This window comes from Agelaius tricolor, unplaced genomic scaffold (assembly GCF_023055355.1).
Source record: "Agelaius tricolor isolate 1412-34295 unplaced genomic scaffold, bAgeTri1.0.p SCAF_8, whole genome shotgun sequence".
Lineage (NCBI taxonomy): Eukaryota > Metazoa > Chordata > Aves > Passeriformes > Icteridae > Agelaius > Agelaius tricolor.
Window position 1 is genome coordinate 26467046 of NW_027269268.1, and position 19036 is coordinate 26486081.

At 36.2% G+C, this 19036-nt stretch overlaps 1 protein-coding gene across 2 annotated transcripts in view; it reads right to left on the bottom strand.

Annotated features, from left to right (window-relative positions):
* The window catches only part of SH3RF1 (SH3 domain containing ring finger 1), an 81981-nt gene that overhangs the window by 25679 nt on the left and 37266 nt on the right, over window positions 1–19036 (bottom strand). For both annotated transcript variants that reach the window (XM_071432042.1, XM_071432043.1), the window contains exons 3-4: window positions 6235–6510; window positions 5401–5496 (exon numbers count right to left, since the gene is read on the bottom strand). In XM_071432042.1, the coding sequence (XP_071288143.1) occupies window positions 5401–5496; window positions 6235–6510 (372 nt within the window). The remainder of the gene's footprint in view (window positions 1–5400; window positions 5497–6234; window positions 6511–19036) is intronic.

The following is a 19036-nucleotide window of genomic DNA, read 5'->3' on the forward strand; positions in this document are numbered from 1 at the left end:
TTTGCATGTGGGCTCTTGAAGATATTCCTCCTTTATATCCTTTTGTACTTGTGCACATCTTTAACACTACCAGCAATGAAAACACAGGCTTCCTCAATGCAGGTTTAAGAACACAGTAGGACAGACTAAATACCCAGCTATATCAGTATACTGCCTGGAAACAGGCACCTATACAGGCATAAGATAGCATAAGGAGAAAAGAAACATATACAGGCAATTTTGTGGAAATACCTTCTCAGCTTCTGAATTTTCTAATGTAGAGGCACCATCTCTGTGCTATTTTCTCTTTCTTTAAGCTTACCTAAAGAATTTCTGTTCAAATGAGATTTTCTATCTGGTAATTTGTAACAACAATACTACATTAAATGCAAACAAATCCTTCCTTTCCAATGAAGAAATGAGGAATCTGACACATTTTCTTCTTACAATGAAATGTAAGCTATATAATGGAGAGGAGGAGAGGAAACCAACAAACAAACCCTCTACATCTTTCAAACGCCCTTTATTTTTAGAAAGTCTTAGCACTATTAGAAATAATAACGTCAGAACTCTCATGTAATCATGAGCTGAAATAACACCAGCACCAGTTTTCTGAACATGTACCACTAAATATGAATACTGTTACTTGAAAAGTGTAGGTGATTATGAAGAAAGAAAAGATCTTTTCTGAAGAACATCAGGAGGAAAGAATGAAATTAGTTACTGTGGAATTTTATTTCTATTCTTCAGCACATTATTTCTTCTATTTATTGTACCATTTTCCTGCAAGTCTTGAGATACCTACTATGCTCCTGAAGAGTTTTAAAGTAGTATTTTACCCCATCAAACCTTTACCAGACAGACAACAAACCATTTATTATGATAGTATCAACATTGATTTAAATGCAACTCCCACAGATGACCAGCTTATATTCTGAACACATGTCTACAGATACAGATATATAAGGTAGTTTAAAAGAAAAAGGATTTTTTTTTTTTTAAATAGAAGAGGCTGGCAAGTGATATTTGAAAGATGTCATCTGGAAGAAAATTTCATGTATATACAGAAAAAAAAAGATGAAGTTCAAAACCAGAACTACTGGAACAATGAGGGGTAGACATAAAAACCTTCTACAGAAGAATAAGAACTACATGGAATACACTGCAGTGGAGGAAGAGCATAATGGGGGCTTTGAAAAAGGATATTAAGTCAAGAATACAGAATCTTTTCCTAAATGTTCTTATTGTTTAGAATGCAACTGAAGAGAACTGGAATCACAGAATCATAGAATCATTTGGGTTGGAAGGGACCTTCAAGATCATCAGTTCCAACCCCTCTGCCACGGACAGGGACATCTTCCACTAGACCAGTTTGCTCAGAGTCCCACCCGACCTGGTGTTGAACACTTCCAGGGATGGGGCACCCTGTTCCAGTGCCTCACCACCCTCACAGTAAAGAATTTCTTCCTAATACCTAATCATAACCTATCTTCTTTCAGTTTGAGTCCACTCCCCCTTGTGCTGTCACTACATACTCTTGTAAAAAGTCCCTCTCAATCTTTCTTGTAAGAAGGAAGGATAGGAGAAGACAATGTCAGGGCAGTAAACAATCCTATGAAAAAGGTGGATGCTAGATTTTCCTTCCTGCTATTACTCAAGATGGATCATATGGATCAAAATAATATTGTATTACTTGCATATAAGAGAAGATATAAACACATCATTTTCTCCAATGAAGCCCATTATTTAGATGATTATTGAATTTTAAATTTAGATCAAACATACTTTAAACAGACCAGTGAAAACATTATTTCGTTAGAAAACATTGAGGCTGGAGGATATGAAACAAGTAGAAAATAAGACCAAAAAAAGCCTACTCTGCTGTTCAGCTTGTCAGGGTCTTATTTGTCATCACAACAAACATGCAGGTTTTTCAAGGTCTAATAATTTTATCTATTTTGCACATTTTATTTTTTTTCAACTCAGATTGAAATTCTTCACATCCTTCCTGAGAATCTCAGTATTCCATACTGTTGATACAATGGCTGCAACTGTTTCCATTCTTATATAATCTACATCCTTATTTGCAAAGAACTAGCTAATCAGAGAAGTTAAGGGATCACAGAGGAATGAAAAGGAATACCAAAAGCCACTTTGCTAATAGCACCCCAAGGTACCTGTTACACCTAATTATATTTGTTTACCTCCAGAAGCTATCAATGCCTGCAGAATCTGATTATTCTGTACAGTGAATAACCTATTAGGGAGAAGTTAAGGCTTGCCCATGGGATCAATTCAAGATGGATTCAAATAAAAGCAGCATTCTGTGCTTTTTTAGGCAGAGAAGCAAGCAAACAACAGTTGCATGAATCTGAAGATGGAAGAGAACTGATTACTGGCCTCCTCTTTGAAGTAACTTGGGGACAGCAACAGCTGCACAATATTTTGTAGAGTGCAGTTTACTTCTGCTCCTTGAGAAGAGAAATTAAGCACCTGCATGCATTCTCCAGTGAAATGGCTAACAGATATTCAAGGTCACCAAGGGACTGAACCCAAGTCACGCTATGAAGTGTTTCCATCTAGCATTCGTTTCTGCAACAAATACATATGTACCTAGGCCTGCAGTTCCTACATCACTTGTTTTCCTTAACAGACATATTTTCCTTGAGGCTTCTTTACCTCAATCTTTACATTCACTTTTTTCTTTTTTTCTCATTCAACAAAATCTTTGCTGCACCAGGAAGCTTGAAATCCAATTCCCTTTCCCACCAAACTCCAGGAAACTGAAGAACTTTCCAAGCAGGGCAGGACAGAGGCAGCTGGCTGAGCTACGTCTCAGTGCTGCAGCAGGGCTGAGGTCAGCACGCAGCTTTCCTCTGCCTGCAGATGTCTGCAGGAATTACCACTACTGCAAGGGCTCTAAGCGTGGTGCTTTGCTACACTTATTTTAAAAACTAACTCAGGTGTTCTTTACTTGCACAAAAGTAAACAAAAGCTGACATTATTTTCTACTGACAATTTGACTGAAAAGTGATTTCTTTTCCCTGATTTTTGTTCCATTCTGTGCATTTGTATTTGTTTATGAAGTGTTAAACTAGGTCAAATCATCCAATTTGAGGTCTAAGAAATGTATATTGTACCCAGAACTGCAAATTTAAAAAAAAAAATCTAATAATATCTGTTCAGTTATGAATAATTTTTGTTCTTGGAACAGCAATGACTATAGGTGTTAACTGATTTAAAAGAATCACTTAAAATTTCTCTCAAAATGTGTTCAGTCTCACTTTTATTACTAACACAAATTTAATACATGAAAGTTAGAAAAGAAAGGATCAGAGTAGTGAACATTGAATCATAATAGGACAAAATTGTCCTCAAATACAATCAGAGATTTTCATGGACTTCAACATTATCTAAAATTTTATCCTCACTGTACAAGAAATATCTCAATTATTACACCTATACTACAGAATAAACATCACAGACTACGCCCATTTTATAGTTAATGACTTCAAATAACCTCTAGTAAATGGAGCTACAATTCACATTTTCAAACAAAAGGATGTGGACTAACATACACAAGGTAAAAGCTATGTCTGTCATTATAACATGATAGAATTCCCTTAAAATAGGCAATGATTACAGGATTGGGAAATGCAATGAAAACTACCATATAAAAATCTTTCAAAAGTATTTATTACTTTTCATCTTCATTTTCTTTCATAAAATTGGTAAGAATGGTTTGCTATACTTGTTTCTATCAGTTGTCTGTATATTTTCCAGAACAATAGTTATATACTCTCAGAAACCAGGCATTTCAAAATTCAACCCATACTTTACTGCACATCTCATGCCCTCCACCACAGCATGCATTTCAGTTTAGTATATACTGAAAAAAACCCACCTCTCTGTTTTGAAGTAACTCTTAGGGTATAATTTATCATTCTAGACTTTCCATTCCACTTTAGTAGGGATTTGAGAAAATGTACTTACTTAAGTGTTGATGCCTGTTCTAAAAGGGTTTATTGAAAATACATTTTCTTAGTTGATGGAATCACTCTAAAAACATTAACAGAAATATATTTTGTGACTTTCATTTTTACATATTTTTTTCAAGGCCATATATCCTTTTTGCAACTGTTGCAGAGATAGGAATGTAGTTGTTAGCTAAATAGCTCAAGTGGCTGCCCTAGGAAAGGGCTTTTTCTAACAAGGCTAAGTAATTTAGTTTGAAAAAACACTACAAAAAGCTTTACTGGCTGAATTGAAGGGGCAGTTAATTGCAAGAAGCTAGGAAAGAATACCCAAGGGCAAGAAATCATTAAATTGGCCTTTTAAAACATCTTAAACTGAAGCCAAAATTGCACTAAGCAAGTTGAAACTTTTTGGTCTTCTTTTTTTTACAGTCATGAAATTTTTTACCTCCAGATTTACAGATCCTTACATCAAGCTATAAAAATAAATATATATTTTTCCCTTTTAAAAATATCAAATTCTATTTCAGTTGAAGGCAGTAATGGCTTTTGAAGTTCCCATCTCATCACAGGATTCAGAAATTGAATTAATAAAACCTGACTTGATTCTTAGTATGGCTACACATTTCTTCTGTGACCTGAAGTACATATTTCTCATCCCAGAGATAATGTGAAAATACTTTTTTCTTTCATCATTCAGCCTCAATTATTTAAATGAAATACTGTTGGTGCAGGGAAATGTATCTTACCAAGTATTCACAGCATATCTATCAGAAAAGGACAAACACTGCTCCAAACCTTTGTATCTTTCTGTAATGCAAATTTGAATAGTCGCTGTGGCTGTACACACTGTTCCTAATCACTGATGTCTTTCTATATAAAAGATACAGCTTTCAACTCTTAAAATTTAAAGGGTTGGAGAAATTTTCTCAACTGCAACCTTTTACTGTAAATTGCTGTAACACATGATAAATGCAGGAAGATGGAGAAGGTTTTATATATGGCTCTGTTGATGAAAAAGCTGATCCTTTACCTGTTCAACAACAAACTATACCCTTTGACATCCTAGTTGTGCTAATTTGGTTTTGAAGGATGGATATTAGGGACAGTCCAAAGCTAACTATTTCTCTGACTTGCTGATTGCTTTCATTTTGTGGCTAAGTGTGGTTTGGATTGACTGCATGACTCCAGTATTAACAAGAAAACACAGTGACTGCCTCCAATTACACTCATTTCAATTCCATTCAATAAAAATAGGTATCAAATAGCCAAGTGAAAATCACTGGTTCAGCTGCTGAGGCCATTAACTTTCCCAAAGAGAATTTTAGGTCTAAGATTATTTGTATCTCAGGTTATTTTAGAATCATCACCAGTACTGATTATTTTTCCTTTCAGAAAATTAAATATACAGTGGGCACAGCCTTACTGAGGACCCAGCTTTACTCACCTCGACATAGGAAATTGGAAATATTCCTATCTTGTCAGCCAGCATTCCTTCTGCCCAGTTTTCATCCACACGGCGAATTACAGTCAGAACATCATCCTGTGTGAACATGCAGTGATTATGTCTCCCAGCTCTAATTTAACTTCTCATTTAATTTTCCTCCATAACACAGGAGTAATCAGAGAAGGCAGGACATGGACAAGAACTGCAGAAGAAGGCACTCTGTAAGAGGAATACGCTGCTTTGGGGGTTGAAGTCAGTTCAAGCTGCTCTTTTTCTTATTTTGTCAGAGCTCAACTAAGTGCCCACATCTCAGCGATCTGACTTTGTCCTTAGTGCCAGTCTTCCTGTCATGTTCAGTCCATGTTACTCACCAGCCCTCCTTTAATTCCTTGGCATTATTCAACAGAACCACAACCATTTTCCTTCTCAACTGACTCATTACCTAACCTTCCCTAGATGTTGTTTTTCTACTTAAGTAATTAAGAACATTGCTAGTGATATGACTTCTTTCGTATCTGCAATTTGAGTGTTTCTTTAGAAGATGGAATGTTTTAAATTCACAACATAGGTTATTTCTCATCAATTAGGAACATCACTATTGCAAGTATGCAAAAATGCATTCTCAGAAATAAAACATCAGAGAAATTATATGTAATTTAGAAAGCGAATGTGAAACTAATCAATATAGGAGAAATACTCACACAATTACCTGTCCTTTTCATATGTGCACAGCTCCAATAAGAAATGCAGATAATTCTACAAAACAGTTATATCATTTCTTATCCAAATAAATGAAATCATTAGAAGAAAATAGTAATTGTATTCTCTTTTTACCTTTGCAAATGGTAAACAGTCTTTATCTGCTTCCTTGTCTTTTACTTCAAAATCATAAAGTGCTTTGCACTGAGGCGGAGGTTGAGGTAAAGGTTTAATAATTTGAACAAAATTGGTAGGAAAAAAGCCGTGGATGCCATTGACTTCTCCATGATACCAATTTTCATCCACCTGTCGACGTAAAATGATGATGTCTCCTTTACTGAATTTAAGATCTCCAGGTTCTTTTCCCTCGTAGTTATACAATGCTTTAGCACATGGTAACTGAGGTACACCCTAAAGAAAAAGAAAAAAATAATAGATCATTAGAATTAGATGAGCATTACTAAACAGAATTTATATTCTATTTTTGAAGAGTATGAATGAAGCTGCAAAGTATGAAATTGCAAAGTAAAATTATACACATATTTTACTGCAATGATTCTACTGATTTTTACCCACACAAGTGGGAAGAGCTTCAGTTCTTGGCAGTCTCAAAATCCCTCTAAGTTTCATTATGATTTTAAACATACAAAGTTTCTAGATACAGAAAAGACAGAAAAACATAATACTTTAACCCTCATGTACTAATTCAGTAAGATGAAACATTAAAAAAACAAAGCAAGCAAACTGGAAAGCAACCTGACCACTTGAGAGACCACTGGCAGAAAAATGCTGCAAGAAAATACAACACTGGAATAAAAAATTTCCTATAAGGCCTTTAAGGCGGTTTTCCTGCCTGACTTTCTTATTATCTTCCTCATCTTATTTACTTCATGGGCAGAGAATAATAAAGATGAGGACATAAAGGAGGTGTTTTCCAGCTTGAAAAACAAATTTCAGTTTATTAAAAATGAAAAATTTCATCCTGGAGCAACTCTTTTATTTAAATTATTTATTTAAAACCACAGCTAATAAGAATTACTGGAAAAGATCTGTTGAAGGTGTGCATCCTTGGGTTTCCTGAACTCGATTCCTCCATAATATCTGAAAACTGTAGATCGTTGGTGCTGCTCATGAATGCAGATGAGAAGGATTGCAATTTAACACTGTCACCCTCCCTTATATACATTGCAGGTATTATTTTTTAATTACTCAGCCTGTATCTCCAAATTTTGCAAGAGAGAGCTGTAAAACTCTACAACTCTAGTATTAGGGCTACTGCCTTCAAAACTCTCTTTTCTGCAAATTTAAATACCTGGAGGGGTGCTTACCCCCCTTAATGACACAAACAGCAATAATTTGCATTACTAATAGAGTCTTTCCAAAGCAAAGGCAGCCTTTATAGTCACATGGAACACAGCATTTCACATCTTTGATGCAAGCCTGTATGGAAAAAGCAAAGTTTAATGAAATTCAAGGTTGCTGATATTATTTGCCACATCTACCCTATGGTATGTCTCTCCTCTCAAGTCTTCCACCAGCTCAGATTGTAAATTGGAGTTGCACTTGCAATATCTCAAGAAATCACACACAATGTAAGGAAATTCTCAGAAGGATTTATCACTTTGAGTCTGTCCATTGGGCAGAAGACAGAGTTTTGATAATGTATACCACATTGAACAAAATTTTATCTTTCAATATAATCAATTTTTTTTGGTCAGCTTTAACTTTTGTCCATGCATATTAATGTCTCAAATGTATAAAAAATATCTTAAAGATTAACTTCTCTAGTAACCTTTTTTCTATGCCAAACAGTCAAAGGAGAACCATGTGTGTATATACATAGGTACTGAGGAATATGATTTACATATGAATACAGGAAAATCAAAGTCCATTCTATTGTCTCCAGGATTAATATGAAAAATATCATATTAGCAGTATCCAAGCAATTGTTCACAATTGGTGATCTCCAAATAATATTTTTCTTCATGATCACACTTAATTGCATCAGTGCACTATGATGCCACACTCTGTACAAACCCGGATATGGAAAAAGACACCAAGTAGGGAATTTGTGGGCCTCAGCCAAGTGAGGGGAAAATTAATGGTCAGAACAGAAGAATTAAAAAATCATATATATATATATATATATGTGTGTGTGTGTTTGTGTGTGTATTTTTTAGTTTTATGTTCTCTGCAGAGTACACAGACAGAATGAAGGAAGCAGTCAGTGTAGATGGAGTATGAACAAGTGCAAAGAGAGAACTTTGGGGGAGAGGAAGCAAAAAGAAACAGACCTCTAAACAAGAGAGGAAACACTGCTTGCTTATCCCTTTCCATCACAATAACAAACAAGCAAACAAACACACAAACAAAAGGATTAGGAGCCAAGAATTACTTGACAGAAAGCGGGCCCCGAGCAATTATGGCTACTACAGGATACAGAAATCTCTCTTGCACTGGAGGTAATAGTTTGACTTCTCCCAGAAATCTCACCATTGTCCTGGGAGAATGCTTTCTATGTGCCCACGCTGAGGAAGAGGTTTTAGGTCAGCTTTTTTTAATAAAATACAGTTGGAAAAAAAATCTCTTTAAAAACAAACAAAACAAGCCAGAAGTACCAGTGCAGATCATGTCAAAGCAATCAAACTCATTTGCCATAATTTAATTGTTAGAACTCCATATTGAATTTATGCAGTTTATCACAAAGGCTCCCACAAACAAATCTGCATACAAAAGTACAAACAGCTGTTTATGCTTTATAGGAAGTTCTTTTCCCAGTGTAAAGGTTGAGTTTGTGCAAAGCTTGTTTCCCACATTAAATAGAAATGGTTCCAGTCCATAATTCCAAATAAAACAAAGTTCAACAAAACACACAGTTCCCAGTTGGACTCCCAGGGATTAAAGAGAAGTAGTTAAATGACTGAGAGGAGAAATGGATGACTTTCCCTTCTGTCCCAGAGGGAGGATGGAGCAAGAAAGAGCGGGTGCAATGGGGAGGGCTGCTTTCAGGGGTACAGGATCAAGAGCCCTCGAGCACCATCTTCACATTCCTGCTCCTCTGAGCAACCTGGAGCCGTGGCTCACAGCCGGCGCCTTCCGGGTCCTTGTGGTCAGGCAGCTCCAGCCCCCCTCTGCCCCTCTGGCTGCTCACCAGCAGAGATGGCCATGAGGACACGCCGAGCCAGAGTTTACATTTCACTCCATGCCTCTCACTTGGCTAAACATGAAAGAAAGGCTTTGGAAGAAAAACTTTGCAGCCTACCCTTAAGTTTACAGCTGCCACTTATCCTTGCAGCTCTTTGAGTAAGCAACAACAACGACAACAAAACAAAGACAAAAACCATTTTAGGAAGTTAAAATATAAAATTCAGAACGACTCCAAATGACAGGCTCTTAGAATTATTTCCTTAGTCCTTATGCAAAAATATCTGAATTTCTAGTGCTACTGATGATAGACAAAGTGTTTAAATTAATTTTTAGCAAAGGCATGGATCTACACATAAATTTCAGATGCCAGATTCCTTTAAAGAAAATAATACATGATGACATCAAAACAAATGGCTTAAAAAGAATATGAAAAAATGCATATGCATTCATATACATGAGGCTCAGGTTTCTCAGTTTTCTTCTCCTAACCCAGATATTTTGTCTTAGAAACCTACAGAATGCACTATTTTGCTCTTTGGAATTATACTTTTGTTTTCAGTCACCTTATTTCGAACTTTACTTTTATTTTTTTAATGGGCAATATGCAACTGTATGTATTTTTCATCAGCTTAAGCCAAGAGAAACTTATGCCTGTGAAGAAACACGAGATCTGATTTCCTTTAAAAAAGGAGTTTTGGCAGCAGATGCCCAAATGTAAATATGCTTACACTGGCACAAAACAGTGCTCAGTTTGTACATACTGCACTTGAAGAACCACCATTAGCTAAAGTGGCAAAAAATAGTACACCCTCTCTCAAGGAAATGAATGGAACAGACACAAGATCAGCCGCAGCTCTGTTTCTTCAAAGCCACCCGGACACGGTGCTGCTGGCTGTCCCTTTGCCAAGCAAGCAAGACATTCCCTGTTCCCTGGCTGCAAGATTGGGAAGTGGCCTGGGCTTCCCCATGAGCCAGCTGAATTTACCCAGAATAATTACACTGGTTTCACCTGTCTGAGTTTCTTAGACACTGAGTGTTTTCAAGGGGCCAGGAAGTAGTGCCTTTTATAGGAGTACTGCTTATGTTGATAATAAGACAGACAAAAACAATTTTCTGAAACTGGCTACATGCTCTATCAGCTTCCAGAAAAATCCAGCTTGTTCAGGTACCTCAGCAGCAGTTTTTAGGCCTACCTTTATTTACAGAAAATCTGAAAACAGGAAGTTGATCCATGTCATGAGGGGATTTTTAACATCCATTATTTGCAACTTTCTTACAAGGAAAGACAGAAAATTGATTTTTCTTCACCTACACTTTTTTTTTCTTTCCATGCAGTTCCTAAATCAAACCAAGAGTCACATTAATGACCAGAACAAGTTGAGAAAGTACCACAAAAAAATCTCAAATTACACAGCAATTGAAAGTCCAGTAAGTCTAGTGATTCAGAGGTACTTTTTTCAGTCAATTCTTTTTTTGTTTTTTCCAAAACCATCAGTATTGTAAGACTGATACTTGATTGCCTGTGAAAGGTGCTTTTACATAAGGATAACATAATGCAAATGTTTGCAGCCAAAACTTGTTTGCAAGGCAGATTTGTGTAAAGTGGTTCTTAATATGTACATCCTCCAGTAGGTACAGGCAAACCTGAGATTTCCTCTTCAGACACTTAGTCATTCAAACCTTTTCAAGGACAATATTGCTTCTTTTAATCTTCTGGTGTATTCTATTTCATATTATTGCTTTCTTGATTCAAATCTTTCAAATGCATCCTTCCTATTACTTTTTTTAAAGTGTATTTTTGCTTTCTTGCCTTCTTTAGCTTTACTAAGCTGTCCAGTCCTGCAAGGACATCCCCTTTCACATCTGTATTTTTTTAATGTCTCTTTCATCTCACTGGCTCAAATAAGTAGTTTCAAGTCTTAATTTATAGCCACCTGATCTGTGTAATTCAATTTTCTTTGTTTCAGCCTGCTTTGCTCCTTCTCTGCTTGCATTTAACTTTCCATGTATTTTGAGTCATAGAGCATATGAAAATACTTTACCAAAGACCTTCTTAAACTGCTTATATTAAAAGATGTGTTTTCTCAAGTTGGATTTCTTTCTAAAGGAAGGACACATATTCCCTGTGTTAAGATACAGGTACATTGCTTTGGCCTGAGAAATTAAATATTTAGTTTTGTAGGACAGAGCAACCTAGAGATGATAACATTTGAAACTAAATCTCCCTGTTTCTTTTTGAGCTCCAGAACACAAAGTGTTTCCATAATCCAAGAAGAATGTTAAAAGCTGGCTCCCTGCATTTACTTTTGTCATCTAAGGAACAATTCAAACAAGGTCAGGTTTGTGCAAAGAAAGGGTGACTTGAGTGTTATTCATCTGTACCCAACAGTGACTTGTTAGCGTAATCAACCTTACATACTTCTGCCATCAGAACTATCTCACAAGCCTGCAGAGGTCATCAATACAGACAAATTTTTTTCAGATAAAGTGTCTCTGAGGTCCTACTATCTGGATGACAAAAAAGTAAGATATTTTAATGTCAGGAGGCTGCATCAAACTGCCAGTATACTGTAATAACCATAAAAACAAACCTTTGGTAACATCTGATATAAATTACTACTGCTGTACTGAATACAGTAAACCAGGGTTTGGGGTCATAATAGTTCATTAGATTAAAGAAGTGAGCAACGTTAATGTTGGTAAATATATTCATTTCTACTGGTTTCCTACAATACAGTTGTACTAAATATAATTTTTCTCTGCACACATAAAGCAAAAGGCCAAACATTTGACTTTAAAAAGTGCAAATTTGTAGTTGTTTTGAAATGCTGTATTCAAATATAGTTACTTGCTATACAGCTTCTAATTTTAATGAAAGAAGAAGTTTAGCATCAAGAGGAAACTAGCTAGCCAGGTTGCCCTGATCAAAGAGATCAGGGTTTGAAACCCAACTGTGAGTAACTTAACCCATATAACAATCATAGTTTTGAAGAAAGATTACTTTAGGAAAAATATCAGGGTGTATAATAAAAAAAATAATCAAGCCAACATATTTATTATACTTTTGCAATCAGTAAAAATTTTAGGATCTTGATAAATGAGGAAACATTTTTACTGTTGTTTAATTAACTGAAGTTAAAAATTCTTTAATAGACTTTACTAATTTTCAAGGTTTCATCCATCTAATGCAGGTTGACACACCAATCACTCCTAGAGCCCTTTGCCTGACTCTGTTCAGGACTTTACCAGCTAACTTTGCTCTTGGTAACTTGCAGAAGAATTTCACAGCACAGACTCAGAGAAACTTATATTTTAGAGCAGATGGGTAGCTCCTTTATTCATGTAAGCAATTCTTATGTGCTCTTTTAAGGTAAATTCTCAATGGTCTACTTAAAGTAGCCATTTTATTAAAGCCCTTTTTGCTTCCTCTGTCTTAACAGCTTTTAGGAGAAAACATTTTGGCTTTTTTTTTCTTGTCTGATGTTCAGAAATAAGTATAAGGTTGTTTAATGTAAGTATGAGCAACTCTTTCCCACAAAGTTGTTTTGAAATTAAAAGCTGGAATACAGGAGAATGAAAGGAATTTAAAGATGTCGCCTTAAGGCCTAAGCAATCACACTAATAATACGGAAGGTTAGGAAGGGACATTTACAAAGCTTTCCAAAGGCACTTCTCCCAGTCCCTTTCTGTGTCACACCTTCATAAACACTTTTTTTTTTCAAATAAAAAGTGTGTTTTCAGAATGCTGCCTTTTTTTCTTTGCCTAGTCAAAATGCAAAGTTCTTAGCTACTTCCTTTCCCAAAGTTTATTAAGTAAAGAAAATTCTGAACACTTTCCACTGAACTAAACCTCTAAGTTAATAAAATAAGTAAGCAAAAAATAGAAGAAAGTGGAAGAGAAAATAATTATATCCTGCACACAGCATGTCCCCAAATATTTTAACTGTATGCACCTGACATGTTCAAGATTGCTTCTTCCACAAGCAAACAAAATGAATTATGAGAAAACTGCTCTGCACAGGAAAGACTGAGGAGGTAACTTTCAAGATGCAGAAGAGAACGCAGGTCTGTATTGCTGTTGATTTGCATATCAAACAATTCCATTTTGAATCTTTAAAAACCTTTCGATTAATTGTTTACTACAAAAGATTTTTGCTTTGAAAAACACCAGATCCTTTTAAGAATCTAAACAAAACCTTAAATTGTGCACTGCATAGAGCTAGAATGTTTATATAAAATAGCTACTTCCAAAAGCAATGATTTGTTTGAAAGATCAGCTCTGATAAGCTGTTACACCAACACCACTGCTCAAACTGAAAGTGCCACTATCTTCATTGGTATTCTCTTGGTATGTTCTGACTCAAGGGCATTTGATGTCTCCATCAAACTTCACTTTTCTTGTCCCAGTGCCACCATACAGCAGCATAGATCTCCTAATCTCTTTTAGCACATCAAGTTAATATCAGCACAGCAGCACAGGTTCCCCCAGCACTCAGATTCTCCTAGCAGTGTAACTTCCAATGTGTTCTCTTTTCAGGTGATATCACCCATGGCTTCTCAGACAAGAACACTGCATACCGCAAGAATAAGGAAAGAGAAAGACATCCATCCCTCTTGGCAAGGATACATCTACAACTCTGAGACTGCATAGCTGGACTTACTAGTCCTACTCTGAAGTGCCTCTAGCTTCTGTACATCCCTGAAGAAGTCTCAGTGTGGATGTTAGAATATATCTAATGTTCCCCAGTCATATCCAATTTCTCATTATTAAAAGCCCCATGAATATCCCAAGTTAGAAAGGCAGGAACACCAACTGCTTTGAAAGTTTTGTTGTTCCAAATTCCTCTACCCCTATAAAACTGCAGAAAATTACCTCCCAGTTATTAATTTCATCTTTTTGGAGAACAGTTTGGAAATAGAAAAATAGATGCAGCTGATTACTAATCCACTTTATTATTTTCTAGCTGTAGACACTTTGAAAAAAGTGTCTTTATAATGGTAAGACAAACTTTTTTTTGGTGGGGGGAGAAAAGTAAGTGAAGTAGAAAACCACAGCAAGAAAAGAAGCAAACAAATTTAAAAATATCAGAATAAAGTCTATGAAGGTCAGGAGCCTGACAAAGACCTAGCAAAAGACTTTGAAATAGTATGTCTTGAGTACTTTTCTAAGATAAATATATCCCTGAAGCTCAGAGTACAGAACTATTTGCCTGTACAAAATACCTAATTATAAGACAGTACTTTTGTGTTTATCAAGAAGCCTCATTTTGCACAGTTATCTAGTAAATGCCTTTCACAACTACTCACTCCCATCCAAAATCTGTTGCAGGAACTGTGACAACTTTCTGGTGTGAATAGTTTCTTAAATATAACTTGCTTTTTTTTGCTTATTATATGAACATAAAATCACAAAACAAGAGAAAAGAAAACCTTCTGACCACTACCAAAATACAGACCTCATCTCAGTGTTAAACACTTTCCCTAAATTCCTTCTTACATGGCTAATACATAGCCCTTCCTTTCATTCATTTTAGTTTCCATATAATCTGGAAATTACACATTTTGGCATTCTTTTGCTGCTGCCTAAATTAATACTTATCCTTCTAATACAGTGATTTAGAATTTACTTTCACTGTCGAAAGCCATAAATGCAATTGCCTAAACAGCAAAATAATTAATTCCCAAGCAAGATGTGTGCCATTCTGAGTTCCAAGTCCAGAACAAAGAGAAATTTTCACACAAACTCAGAATGCTTTTCTTTCCTTTTGGCTTAATGGGAGGCAGCTAGAGAAGCCACAGACCTTCATATGCCCTTCCACAAATAAAGCATCAATAACTGCAACTGTTATAATTCAAATCTGCCCTACTAACTGAACAGCCATCTAACCTTATAACAGCTTCTATCAGTCACCAGAAAGGGGGAAAAAAATCACCTAAACATCCAGAAAATATGTTTCTGTAATCTACACAGTCAGTAGGGCAGACATACCATACATGACAGCTTGTTGTGATTTCTGTATCATATGCAGTAGCTAAAGGGATACAGTCAACAGCGATCTCAAAGAAGGAAACCATCTTGCAATGCTTAGAAACATCTCCATTTGGTTTAACAATTTTCTTTTTTTCATATATTAACACAAAATCTCACCACATTAGAAGAAATAAAAGGGAATCTACATAAAGCCACAGGGCATTGCTAACACCTAGAAAAGATTCCATGATTAATGCCATACTACCAGGCTGTGCTATGATGGAGTAGTGGGAACAAATTGAACCATGTCATCTGCCAGTCTTTGCATGGCTAATCAGGATACATTAGCTTATTTCCTTTTTTGCATTAAACAGAAGCCATAAATACTGGAAAAGTAGATGCATTTTACCGAGCACATATCAAATTCTCTCACAAACTGAACTTTACAGCAGCACTTTACAAAACACATTCTGCTTGCTTACTTTACAAGATAAAAACCCCATTAATCTACTTAGTGTAGAAGACTGGAACACAGTTTCTCAACAAATCCCTGGGACACAGGAGGCCCTTGTCCCTGTTTCAGGGAGCTGATATTTTAACACAAGCTTCAGAAGTTCCAGAAGGTTTACCAACAATATAAAAATTTAAGAGTAATGCTCTGTACTCTTCTAAAGGTTTTTACACTTTGAAAACGAACATAAAGAAGCTTCCCTCAATGTGATGTGCAAATGAATATGTTTGCCTCTTGCACCAAGAAAAGGTGAGGGAATTCCAGACAAGAAGACAGACTTAAAAAAAAAATCTGAGAAGAATAAATGAGAAATGAGATTGCTAAAAGCAAAATCTTACTGAGCTTTGAAGGCGAGGAGTTAGAACATGATACAGGAGGAGCAAAGCGGGCAAATGACTCTGAATAAGTGACTTGGTGAGATTATTCTTGGTGAGATCAGCATGAAGAAATGTTCCTTTAATCTCTCAAACACTTTGCTGCCAAAACTTGGGCAATGGGAAAACAGAGCTGCAAATTAAGAGGTTGCTGCATTTTTTGATGAAAACCTATCAAGGTTGACAGGCCTGACTTTTTATCTGAGCATGCTTTGCTTTCCACTACGATCAAGTGTGAATTTGTTCCCCACCAAAACAGTACAAGCTCTAAAATTACAAAGGCACTGTTAATGGTATTTAAAATGAGAGTAACCACAGGCATCTCTTCTGTCTGAATTTGATTTTACAGTCCTGGAGATAGCATCTGACATTCCATTACCTTCTGAGAGTGTTTCTAGGTTTATTTACCATTACTTCAACTATTTTGTAAATGCTCAGGTGCTTGTTCAACCTTTTGAATGAATCCAACATCACCATCACACGTCCTTCTCAGGCATTCCCTGCAAACTTTTGTTGCCAGAAACTGGAGGGACTTTGCTAAGCTTGGTTTAGGACTGGTATCATGTCCTCTTTCTCTTAAAACCCTTAAAACTCACTCTCTTGAAATTCATTTGGAATCAATTTGATTCTTTTCATATCCTGACTTCAAACAGCTTCTTGCCCATTGCATAAAAGAAAAGGTGCTAATCTTAGGCTGTCACTGTAGCACACACAAATACACATTCACTGCATGCACAGAATAAATAAACTATTTGCAATTTATTCTTACTCATCTTTTAAATTTTTCATGTTTCAAAGCAAAAGATTTTTTTTTTTTTACTTGAAGCAGCTGGTCAGCATTTTGAAAAGGCAACTAATCCTAGCTGAAATGATGCATCTTTTTTAAGATAAAGTTCTTGTATGCTCTTTATTGTAACAAAAGAGCCAGAAGAATGCTACATTAACATTTATCTCTTGTGCAGTGACAAGCTGGAGTTTGCACTTCCTGGTTATTCCCATCCAGTCTGTAGAAGTAGACAAACAGCAAATGAGCCTTCTGCTCAGTTTAGTATAGTCAAACAGGCTTGAACACATAGTGCCTACAAGAAAGGATTATGCTTCACATTTCATACTGTTCAAATGGATCTCTTTTAGCATAAAAGCATTACTGTAAAAACCCAAACCAATCTGCATGTCTTGAGTTATGAGGTCTGAATTGGTACATTGCATCACCACCCTCCCATCTGCTGTCACTGTCACTGTCACTGTACAAGCCCTCCCTGAGTTGTGGTTTTTTTATCCTGCACCTTCATGCTCAGTGTTGCTCAATTCCTTCAGCATCCTTCATCCTCACTTCCACCTTCCCCAGGCTTCCTTTCTGCAGGGGAGGTCAGTGAGGAGCTCTGCATTCAGCTCCCCAAGCCCTTCTGCAAGCCTGTCCCACTGCTCCTGCTCTCCCTGTCCCTGGAGATGAATTGGCTCTGCCCTGTCAGTAGTGCAGAGAGCCATATTCCACGTGTTTATCTTAATTAACCTCTTATTCCATTAAAAGTTGCCACTGGTTTTACATGGCAGCTAGTAATGAAGCAAGACGGTGAACTCCAGCACATCCTGGCCAGGTTTTCTCCCAGGCTGCTCTAGCCCAGACTGTCCTGCACTGTACAGGATGCCTAATTCTTACAAAAACTATCAGCTCAAATGAAGCAAAATCTCTCAGCACTCTAACTCCACCATCAGAGGCAGGGAGAGCTGCATAAGCAATACACAAAGTACAACTAGATAATTCAGGGTAGACAGATAAAGATTTTCCATTTAGCTTTTCAATGCAATTGTTTCTCCAAAACTTCTGTTGTGGAATTAAGCATGAGATGTGAGGAAGGGTTAGAAATGCTGGGCAACAGGAGGCTTACATTGCAAGGATAACCTGTTCACCTCTCAGTCTTTTATTGCAGAAAAAGTTACCAGAACTTGGAGCCAAGGAGGTCACAGTCTGATTTGACTTACACCAGTTCTGCTCCTCTAGTCCACTTGCACTGTTACCATTTTATTAATAGCCAGTTACAATAAACAGAACAGAATGCTCTGTGACATAGAAACTAGAAACTGCCAAACTAGTTCAATGAAGGATGTTCCAGCAACTGTGTCTGCATGCATTGTGGAAGAGGAAATTTGACACTAACAGGTTGATCATTACTATGCAGTCATAACACAGATTAAACCTCTATGTTTACATATGATTCCATCAGGAAATCTTCCACCATCTTTTTTTCATATTTATTAGACACTGCCTATAAATTGCAACCTTTGAGTCTTACACACACAAAGCTGCTTCTTGCAGGTAGTCCTCTACTTCAAAATATACATCCTTTCTACTTCATGCAACAATTTATTAGCAATTCTACTCTATTTTCATATGCATTTTACTAAAAAGCCTTTAACTTCTTCAAATGTTATGAGAATTTCATAGTCACTTTGTAAACCAACATCTGAAGTATCTCCTGGACTTACACCACAATTCATGAGTCTCTGTATCTATAAAAAACAAATTTATACAAGAGTTGGGCTTTTTTACTCTCAAATATTTGAAAAAGGAAAGTATTTTTTTTCCATTTTTCTATGATACAATCACAAAGGAAACAATCCATTCTTTCATCTAGTTGAAAAAAAAATTTATTATTTTACTTTCACAGCAAAGAGGGTTTATATTTATACCATGAACTGTTTCAGATCTGCTTATAGTTTTCATTTGTGTTCATGCCATAAATGAAAACTTATGCTTCTATATAATGATTTTTATCAAATAGCTATATGAATGAAAATATTTAGTAAGTAGCATATTCTGGTACACTTTTCTCTTTTTTCATTTTGGAGCGGCCTTAACATAATGTATATGAACTACACTCCTTTTTTGATGAAATTAAAATGGAAGGTGTTCTCCAACAGTGGTCTACTCAT